At 38.7% G+C, this 11,094-nt stretch overlaps 1 protein-coding gene across 2 annotated transcripts in view; it reads left to right on the top strand.

Annotated features, from left to right (window-relative positions):
• Hook3 (hook microtubule tethering protein 3) overlaps window positions 1-11,094 on the top strand; it is an 84,506-nt gene that overhangs the window by 61,992 nt on the left and 11,420 nt on the right. The window contains exons 16-18 of one of the 2 annotated variants that reach the window (XM_031339411.1): window positions 4,135-4,222; window positions 6,696-6,701; window positions 8,331-8,365. In XM_031339411.1, the coding sequence (XP_031195271.1) occupies window positions 4,135-4,222; window positions 6,696-6,701; window positions 8,331-8,365 (129 nt within the window). The remainder of the gene's footprint in view (window positions 1-4,134; window positions 4,223-6,695; window positions 6,702-8,330; window positions 8,366-11,094) is intronic. The other variant, XM_031339412.1, reaches the window with a different exon arrangement.

Raw genomic sequence — 11,094 nt, 5'->3', positions numbered from 1 at the left:
TCTCTCTCTCTCTCTCTCTCTTTCTCTCTCTCTCTCTCTCTCTTCCCCCCCACCCCTCTATCCAACCTGGAAGTCCCGCCTACTTGCCCAGTGATTGGCTCCTTTATTCATTAGGTAATGGTTCACATGAAGTCACCTGAGTATATGACTCATTGCTCATTCTCAGCCTCTCCCAGGAGAGCAGAATTAGCATCAAAATATAAGCAACTGGACGACACTATAGCATTTATATACTTAGATATCATGTTCTACTTAGATATCATGTTCTTTGTTTTGGGTTTTTTTGGGGGGGGGTTATTTGTTTGTTTTGTATGAGTACATTGCAGCTATCTTCGGACACACCCAGAAGAGGGCACCAGATCTCATTACAGCTAGTTGTGAGCCACTGTGTTTGAGAATTGAACTCAGGACCTCTGGAAGAGCAGTCAATGCTCTTAGCCGCAGAGCCATCGCTCCAGCCCCGATATATCATGTTTTTACCCTCCCTGTTCTCATATTCTCTGCCTCCTATCCCACTTAGTCCAGGACACACACATGTCCCTTGGGCCTTTCCTAGTTCTTAAAAGCAGTCTCTATTCTTTTTTTTTCCCTCTTCTCAGTTTCCAAATCTGAGAGAAAACATATTTTCTTTCTGTGGTTACCTTTTTTCACTTAACACATTATCCTCCAATTCCATCCTACAAATGACAAAATTTCATTATTCTTTATGGCCGAGTAAAATGTACTTATTCAACATTTTCTTTATCTTTTCATCCATTGATGGTCACCTGTGCTGTTAGTACTAGCTTTGTGAACAGTGCTGTGATAAACATAAGTTTTATATTGACTATTGACTTTGACTCCCATCAAACGAGAGGGGATATAACTCTAGTCCCAGACCCAGGAAATCTCACACTTCTCTTGGGCCTCTGTGGGCACTGAACACTTGTGGTGCACAGACATACATTCCAGTAAAACTCCCATATACATAAAATTAATAAATAAATAACTTAAAAACATATTTTCCAGCATTTGTTATATGGGGAGTTTCTGTTTTTAATGATTTGGTTACTTGATTTTGGTTAAGGTTTTTTAATCTCTTTATAAATTGCTGCACATTAATTCTTGTCATATAAATAGCTGACAAAGTTTTTCTCGAATTGTGTAGGCCTCCTGTCCCGTGTTTTCTTTTATTTGATACACTCTAAGTTGTCAGTTCTGTCCTTTTGCCTCCTGAACTACTGTTCTCTTGTTGAAGAACTTCCTGCCTCTGCCAGGGATCTTGTCCTGTTTTCCATGTGTTTTCTTTCTTTGTTTTGTTTTGTTTTTTGTTTTTTGTTTTTTTTTCGAGACAGGGTTTCTCTGTGTAGCCCTGGCTGTCCTGAAACTCACTTTGTAGACCAAGCTGGCCTCGAACTCAGAAATCTGCCTCTGCCTCCCAAGTGCTGGGACTAAAGGCGTGTGCCCCACTGCCTGGTGTGTTTTCTTATAATAGCTTTCAAGCTGCAAATCTTAAGGTCTTTGATTCACTTTGAATTGATTTTTGCATCTAGTCTCATTCTTCCACATACAGATGCTTACTTCTCTGGGACCATTAGTTTTAAAAGTTGTCTTTGTTCTCAAGTATCTTGAACTTTTGTCAAGAGTTGGTTGACTGAACACCAGTTTCTGGAACCTCTTTTATATTGTTGGGTATGTCTGGTTATACCTCAAGTCTGTACTATTTTTTGTTGCTAGAACTCTACAGTTGTTTTAATCATGAGTGATGCCACCAGCATTGGTCCTTTTATTTCTGTGGATGGGAATTGCATTGAATCTGCACTTGTTTTGGATTCTTGGGAAATCATAGCAATATTAATTCCATCAAATGGAAGCTCTTCCCATCTTCTGTTAATCTCAGTTTTTGTCTTTAGCAATTTTTACTCTATAGGTATTTTACATTTTTGGTTAGCTTTATTCCTAGAAATGTTTGGGGTTTGTTTGAAAGCAGGGACAACAAATGTGGCAGTTGTTGGAATTTCTGTTCTGGGTTCTTCCTTATTTAAAGTTTATTTAATTATTTTATTTATTTACATTCCAGCCATTGCCACTCCCTTCTGGTCCCCCATCCCTCAGTTCCTCATCCCATTCCTCCTCCCCCTTGCCTTTGAAGGGTGCCTCCTTACCCCCCACCAGACATCCCCCTTCCCTGGGGCCTCAAGTCTCTTAAGGATTAGGCACATCTTCTCCCACTAAGGCCAGACCAGGTAGAACTCTGCTATATTGTGTCAGGGCCTCAGGCCAGTATGCTACCTGGTTGGTAGCTCAGTCTCTGGGAGCTCCCTGGGGTCCAGGTTATGGGATTGCCCTCTTCTTTGGCGTCCTCAGTTCTTCCCCTAATTCAACCTTGGGTCCCCGACTTCAGTCCAATTGTTGGGTGTAAGATTCTGCTTCTCTCTCAGTCAGCTGCTGGTAGAGCCTCTGAGAGTACAGCCATGCCAGGCTCCTGTCTGTAAGCACACCATAGCATCAGTAATAGTGTCAGGCCTTGGTGCCCTCCCCCCATGTGATGGATCACAAGTTGGGCCCGTCACTGGACAGACTTTCCTTCAGTGTGTTCTCCATTTTTGTTCCTTCAGTTCTTTTAGATGGGAACAATTTTGGGTCAGAAATTTTGACTGTGGATTGGTAACCTCATCCTTCCACTTGGGGCACTGTCTATCTACTGGGGATAGACTCTTCAAGTTCCCTCTCCCCACTGTTGGGCTTTTTGGTCATCCCCATTGAGTCCTGAGAGTCTCTCACCTCCCAAGTCTCTGGGACTTTCTAGAGGGTCCCTCCCACCTCCCACCGCTAGAAGCTGAATATTTCCGTTCATCTCCTGGCCCCCCCAACATACCTAACCCTGTTCCCCCTTTTCCTTTCTTCTCCCCTCTCCCACCCAGATCCTTCCCTCCCTCTGCCTCCTATGATTATTTGGTTTCCCTTTCTAAGTGGGATTGAAGCATCCTCACTTGGGCCTTTCAGCTTGTTAAACTTCTTACGGTCTGTGGGTTGTATCCTGCGTATTCTGGAGACTTTGAGAACTTAGGGGTTCTTTCTAAGAAAGTTCATTATTGGTGTAGAACTTAATTGCTATTGGCAGGGTTTGGTGGTTTATTTCTTCAATCCCAGCCCTCAGGAGGCAGAGGCAGGTGGATCTCTCAGAGTTTAAGCCAGCCTGGTCTACATGGTGAGTCCCAGGTCAGCCAGGACTACATAGTAAGACCCTGTCTTAAAAAAGAAAAACTACTATTATTGGATATTGATTTTCCTATCTTCCTGTCTAACTGAAATTTTTTGGTTAGTTTTAAAAGTTTTTGGTAGACTCTTTAGGATTTTCTTTGTATAGTATCTTGTCTTCAACAGAGACAATTTATTTTCCTCCTTTTCCTAACAAAGTTATTTGGAACTCTGGAGTATTATGTAGCAAATAATTAAGTATGTTAATATGCCAGATGATCACTAAGATATCATAAAATTTCCTTTTATAATCCTTACAATAGTATTATTAACTCCCTCTTAAATCTGAGGAAGCTGAAGCTGAAGGATATTTAGTAGTTTTCAGTTAGCAGATTTAAAAATGAAAGCTCAGGTCTTCCAGATCCTAAAGTCCACAGTGGCATTATAGATTTGAAAAGGTGGTTTGGTTTGGTTTGGTTTGGTTTGGTTTGGTTTGGTTTAGTTTGGTTTGGTTTTTTTGACAGGCTCATAATGTATAACCAGGCTGGCCTCAAGCTTACTTTGTACATAAGAATTTCCTCAGCTTCTGACCTTCCTGCTTCCATCCCCAAGTGTTGAGAGTCACGGGCATGTCCCACTATGCCTAGTTTATACATAGATGGAACCCAGGGCTTCATGCATGCTAGGCAAGTGCTCTACCAGCTGAGCTGCATCTCTAGTCATAGAGTGGAATTATAAAGAATACAAAAAATAATATGGGCATCATCTTTACTTACGATAAGAAACTGCCTGTGCTATTGCAGTTACATAGTGCCGCTACAGCCAACTGTGCCTGTGCCATTGAAGTTACACAACCTGAGTCCATAGTTTGCCAGTGATGCTTTTGGTGAAATCAGCATGACCACCCAATGGGAAGGGGTATACTTGGAGAATTAATATGTGTTTGCTTTGCAGGCTTGTGAATCAGAGACTTCTAGAAGTACAGTCACAAGTAGAAGAACTGCAAAAATCTTTGCAGGATCAAGGTTCAAAAGCAGAAGATGTAAGTTTTGATGTTTCAACCATGCTCGGAAAGTTACACAAAACAGAAAATTATAGTTTGATACTTTTTTTAAAAATGTGTGTAAGTTGTGGAGGCATATACTGGTGTGTACACGTGTACTCTACAGATCACCTTGTAGAAGTTGTTTCTTTCCATGTGTCGTTAGAATTGGTGGTAAATGCCTTTATCATTGAGCCATTTCTCAGGCCCATCTTCGGTTTTTTTATTTGATATCTAATAATTTAGAGTTATACTGGTAATAGGGAAGAAATACTGTTTTTCTTTTCACTCCCATTCCTTATTTAATTGACTCTGCAAGAAACTGAAAGTTCACTTTTATTTATCAGCCAATATAGTAAATTGAGGCTGTACATCTTATATGTTTTCAATTCATAGTGACCCAAATGGTTTTCTCCCTCAGGCCAAACAGAAAAAAAATGTAAAGGCATACCCAAGAAGAAAGTTTTAATATAAACTTAGTATTTAAGAAAATAATGCCATCTCTAGTATCCTATCGTTTCTGAGCTTCTGAATCCACACTGACCTCTGTATATTCTTCATCACTCTGCACATCTGTCATAGTTCTCCTCTGCCACTGGCATTCTCTCACTGGATTGGTACCTGTGCCATACTACATAATGGCTTACATCATCTCATGCACTAACCACCATTCACAGTGCTCAAGAGCACCTAGTGGGCAGTCTCTGGCAGCAAGAAACAAGTTATAAGTGACAAATCCTTTATGCTAGATAAAGCTTACACAATAAAACTAAAGCACAGAAGTATTAAAGAACAGTATAAAGAAGAGGGAGGTTAAATGTTCATAAATCAGCCTCGGTCTCTGCTGTCAGGGCACTTTGACTGTAGGCTCAGACATTTGAGTTTAAACTTCCCATTGATGAGTCAGATGGAGGAACCTTCTCTAACCTATTGACACAGGCTATCTGAAAACAGAAGAGAGTTAAGTAAATCCCTTTAAAGTCTAGGATAGTAAGTATAAAAGCCCTTGAGGCCTCAAACTTAGTTTGGTTTGTCTGCACATTCATCTTATTTAGATCATCAGGGTGTCAGTTTAATTTATGATTTAGTTTATTTCTTAATGAGTTGGTAATTGTTTTAGTTTCCCAGATCAGTTCAGAACTGCTGTCATTTTCAACATTGTTTTTAACCTTTATTAACATGGAACTAGTATAAAATACCAAGCCCATTTGTCATTGCTGTTGTTATTGTTCCTTTTCTTTTTAAAACAAAAAAATTTTTTGTGGTTCTAGGATCCAAATCAAGTGTTATACTACAAATAGCCATACCCATACCCAATGTCATGCTTTTTTAAAAAACAAAAAGTATAAATGGAAAATCTCAAAGAAGTGAAGTTAATATACTGTAATAATAAAGCTTAATTGGCAACATCTTAGAAGTGAATCATAGGATGTAGTAGTTCTTTAATTTGTTGACATCTCTAGATCCCTTTAACCAATACACAACATTCATTTGGGTCTTGAAAACTTTAAGGTGACTGTTGTAGATTTGTTTTTGATAGAAAGGGGAAAAGCGGGTACACAGGTGGCAATCATGGTGAGGTGTCAACTAGCTAAATGTAGTAATGCAGAGGGGACCATGTGTGGGGCCTCGTGCTTAAACTAAAACATGAAGGAGTGGTTCTTTAAAGGGACGTGGCATAGCTTAGTATCGCTGGGATAAATCTAATTAGACATGTGTGCCATTGCTCTAGGGGATTGTACTTCAGAGGTGAATATTTGCATAAACTGGTCACCTTTTAACTGCCTACATAGTAATGAGATATCTACCTCAAATCTAAGCAAGATTTCCTGCCTCGTTCTCTGCACACAAGAATCACACAAGAATCGGGTGGAAACTTTTTTCTGTTTTGAAGACTCCAGATTCTTTAGAGAAATAATTAGTTTAGTTCAGGGTATGTATTGGGCTATCTTTTACCCCATCAGATTTTTATGCTTTTCTCTTTTCTCCTCAATAACCTGTAGTGTTGCATCTCAGGAGTGCGGTGCATAGAGCAGCCTCTAGGAGTGCGGTGCATAGAGCAGCCTCTAGGAGTGCGGTGCATAGAGCAGCCTCTAGGCCTGATCCCTTCCCTCTAAAGAAGACACAATTGCTTCCTTTCCCTGTTATCAGAACAGCCTTTTCTTATAACCTTAAGTCAGAGCATGATGGTCTGCACATTTTTATTATTATTTTTATGTCATTTGTTTTTAGCATGGAAGCAGAAATTCATTGTTATATCCAGTCATATGGATAATTTGAGCTAGCCACAGTGTATAAAACTTCAGAGAACAAGACAGGATGAGGAGACCATAGAAGAAAGAGAAATGTACAATTCTGAAAAAATGCATATCTTTTACTTCTGTTCATGAATTACTAAATGGTTCCTTTTGGCTGCTGTGTTTGCTTCATACTAATATGTCCTCTCTGTCTCTTGGCATGGTTTCTGCTCAAGGCTATTGTAAGTATGGCTTCCTATTCACTTCCATATACTTATAAGGTTTTAAATTGTATACTTTATCTGATATTGTAGTCAGTAATACTGAAATTTTAGAGTAGGACTCATGAAGAATGAATATGCTAAGATTACATGCTTTATAAATATATGATCTTTACAATGAAAATTCTTAAACTATCTCAAAATCTTAATGAAGAAGTGCTCTGCCTATTAGTTATTTTATGTATTTTATTTTGATACAAGCTTTCTTTTATAATCTAGTCTCCTCCAGTCACATATTTCGATAGTCACAGCTTTCAGTTGGAAAGACACTGACCACAGAATGCATGAAAAGGGATCTGTGCCTGGGGCTTGGGGTCTCTGCTATCCCAGACAGAAATGACTACATGTGCTTTGGCTTAGCTTCCTCAGTTGTATGGTGGGGCTAATATTACTGTTGTGAAGTTTATGTAATGTGTATAACAGGCTTTAGTGTGATGTCTGGTGTATTGGCCTTGTATTTAATTATTTTACTGTATAAATAGTTCAAAGTAATTTATACTTTAATTTTTAGGATTTAATCAAAACGTAATGTCAAGAATTTTTACAATTTCCATTTTATCCTCTTAGCAAAGAGAACAAACAATAATTATTTAAAAATAAATAAATATTAAAAGCTAGTAAGGTTATTATCTTTCTGTAGGCTTAGAGGAAATAGTAGTAGAAGATTTGGGTCTAATTAGAATTGTCATACTAAGAAAGATACGAATTTGAAATATCTCAAAGCTATGTTACCGTTGGCTTGAATAAAACCAAGTGTATACCTGAAATACACATGTGAAACCCCAGCACCTTGTACATTTAGGAGGAGAGTCATGAGTTCAAGGCAAACTAGGCCCCATACATGGGGAGTCGCAGTCACTCCTAAATGACAGGAAATAGGTAGACGTGAGTGAGTATGTATGTTGGTTGTCATTAAAGAGAGCTTTTCCTTCTCCTTGTTACTGTTATGAAGAAATTGAGCAGTTGCTTTTATAAGCCTACATTAATTGGTTTTGAGTATCATTCATCACACAATTTAAAAATGTATTATTAATATCTATACTTATATGTGTTAAATTATGAAGCCTGGTAGACTTTTGTTAAATGTCTTCATTGCTTATTTTTAGGTAAATTTTAACTTCTGTTTTTCAGGAGACCTTTAAAAAAATACCAAGTCAAAACTCCATTCTCCACATCTTACCATTGTACCCTTTATATCTCCCTACCATCAAGTACATTACTTGTCATCAATTAAAATATGGCAGCAAATCTGAGGCTTTATCATAGTGCAAAGAAAGAGGGTAGGAAAAATCTAATGGTAGGGTACTACTTGGGTACTGAGTCCAGGAATATTTGTGTTTCTATATAAGTAGGCTTTAAATTCATTTCCCTCTATATAGAGAATTTATCTAGTTCCTGTGTATCTCTTACTCACTACTATTCTGTTCTTTTATTGAAGAGAAAATTGAGGTACACTGGGTTTTGAGCTCTTTGACCAAAGAAATTACTGAGAGCTTACCAGTAATTTACTATACAGTCTTTAATATTTACAAAATAATTTGTTAGTTAAAATGTTAAATAATGAGCTAATTTTTTATTTTCCATTTTCAGTCAGTTCTTCTAAAAAAGAAGCTTGAAGAACATCTGTAAGTAGATAACTTGTTAAGTCTCTTCCCACTACAGAACCAAAGCACTTTGTTGTGGGTACAGAGGATGTAGTCAGGGGCATAAGTGGTCCTTGAAGATCCAGGAGGGTACTGCCTGTTAGTAGTGACTACAGAATCTTGTCTACCCAGATGCACGCACATCAATTCAGTGATTGTGAGCTGGGCCTGGTGAGTCACACCTGCAGTCAAGAGACTGACGCAGGAGAACTGCTCCTGGTGTCAGGCCAACTTAGGCAACACTGTGTGACTCTAGAACAAGAGATTTTAGGGTTGTTTTCTCCGCTGAAACTTTAGGGCTTCCTATTACTGTTATAGTATTCATATTATGAAGATTCATATTATTCACGGCCATTTTCTGTGACAGCCCAGATAGTAATTATTTTAGGCTGTATAAGTCCTAGCCTGTTGCATCCGCTCAGCTCTAAATTCAACTGTAGACAGTGTTAGAGCTAGGATTGCATTTGTGCTGCAGAAGAATTTCACATATGGGGCAGGCGCCCTCCTTCCTTGTCCCACGCATTACAGTCTGCCAGCCATACATTCATTTTTAAGTCAACTTAAAAAACTTTTTAAAAGATGGTATTTTGAAGCAAATGTCCTACTCCTCTGGCTCTTACAATCTTTCCACTCCCTGTTCTCCATGTTCCCTGAGCCTTAGGTGTATGGACTGTGTTAGATATCTCAACAAATAAACTTTTTAAAAGTAGAATGTTTGTCAGTACCGTATTTTTCAAGTAAACCTTTGGATTACAGTCATTTGAAGTAGGACTTTGTAACTTAAGAGATGAAATAAGGGGCTGGTGAGATGGCTCAGCAGGTAAGAGGACTGACTGCTCTTCCAAGGGTCCTGAGTTCAAATCCCAGCAACCGCATGGTGGCTCACAACCATCTGTAATGAGATCTGTAATGAGATTCTTCTGGTGTGTCTGAAGACAGCTACAGTGTACTTATGTATAATAACAAATAAATCTTTTTTAAAAAAAAAAAAAAAACGAGATGAAATAAGATACTTAGATACCACTTTTGACCCTCCTGAAGAAATTGTCAAGAATTTTTCTCATGCCCAGTAACATCTTAATGTATCACTTTCCTGCAGAAACTGCTTGCAGGCATTAAGTATAGGAAGGCTATGAATTAGTAGCTGCTGATTAAGTTAAAGTAGGCATTCTCCGCACCAGAGATGTTTGGCTTTTCTTCTACAGTTGGAAAGATACTGTGTTCCTGAAAGTTTGATGTTTGTTACCTGGCTTTTTTAATATATTGGATGAGGTAGATTCCTAGCTACTGAGATTTCTAGAAGGTCTAATAATAGGCAGATCTTAGTATACTGAGCAATGCAGCTTTCCCTTGTAAGATTAGCTAGAATGAGAATGGGCCATATCTTGTAATTTTGAATTGTCCATTCCTGTCTGACAAAAGCGGAGGACTTTGGGTCAGAAATCTACTCTTTAGCCATTGTTGTGTGTTCAGTAGTGCACATACTATGAACCTTCATTAGACAGGATGTTTTAGTGAGGACAGAGCCTCTGTTAGCTTCTTAAGTCTGTTGCAAAACATTACCACAAATAAAGGGGCTAAGAAAACAGAATTATTTTCTCATAGTTATAGAGCCAACAAAATTGAAGTCCAGTTGTTGACAGATTGGTTTCCTAGTGGATGAAGAGCAGAGCCTGCCCCAGTCTACCTCCTAGTTCTGGTAGCTGTGGGCAGGCCTTGGTGTTCCGTTGGCAGCCTCTGTTTTCACTTGACAATCTTTCTGTAGAGTGCTTCCCTTATCCTCAAGATTTCTTCTGAGATGCTCAGTGAATGCCTGAAATCACTGGTAGTTTTGAACTCTACATTTTTTGAATACCTCTGATAATAGTTTACTAATATAGTAGGACAATTATAACACTTTCCTAAAACAGTTGTTCCAATAACCAACATGGTTACTAAGTAACTCGTAGTGGATAACCTACACAGTGGATATGCAGGACAAAGGGATAATTGTCATGCCAGAGAGGCACACAACAGGACACATGTAAGTTTACCATACAACTTCATACATCATGGAACTTAAAACTTATTCCTGTCTGGGGCTGTCTGATAGTTTGATGTCAACTACCCATAAGCAACTGGAACCACAGTTAAAGAAGAAAATGGGCCTTCCTATAAGGACAACAGTATTGGGTTCAGAGTGTGCCCTGGTACAACTTCCTGTTAAGTGTTAACTAAAAAGATCCAGTTTCTGAATGGTGCCACAATCACAGTATTAGAGATTAGAACTTACCTTTTGGAGGAATATTTGACTCACCACAGGACCTCTTAGTAGTCATGTACAGATTTAAAACTGTACTAAAGACTTTTTTTTGTTTTGTTTTGTTTTGTTTTGTTTTTCGAGACAGGGTTTCTCATTGTAGCCTTGACTGTCTTGGAACTCACTCTGTAGACCAGGCTGGCCTCAAACTCAGAAATCCGCCTGCCTCTGCCTCCCAAGTGCTGGGATTAAAGGCATGCGCCACCACTGCCCGGCTAAAGACCATTTTTAAACATATCAAAGTAGTTTTAAAAATGAAATCAGTAATGAGAATTGCTAAAGTTGTTAAGCAATAATAATTCTCATTGACTGCTAAGTATTGCTCAGCAACCTCTTCATTGAAAAATGCTCATAGCCTGTAGTATAGCAGTTTACTGTGTACACCTGAGATTCTAGAGATAATGCTCATAGC

The sequence above is a fragment of the Mastomys coucha genome, unplaced genomic scaffold, assembly GCF_008632895.1.
Source record: "Mastomys coucha isolate ucsf_1 unplaced genomic scaffold, UCSF_Mcou_1 pScaffold22, whole genome shotgun sequence".
Classification (NCBI taxonomy): Eukaryota; Metazoa; Chordata; class Mammalia; order Rodentia; family Muridae; genus Mastomys; species Mastomys coucha.
Note: the sequence above shows the minus strand (reverse complement) of the source record. Positions and strands in the feature narration are given on the sequence as shown.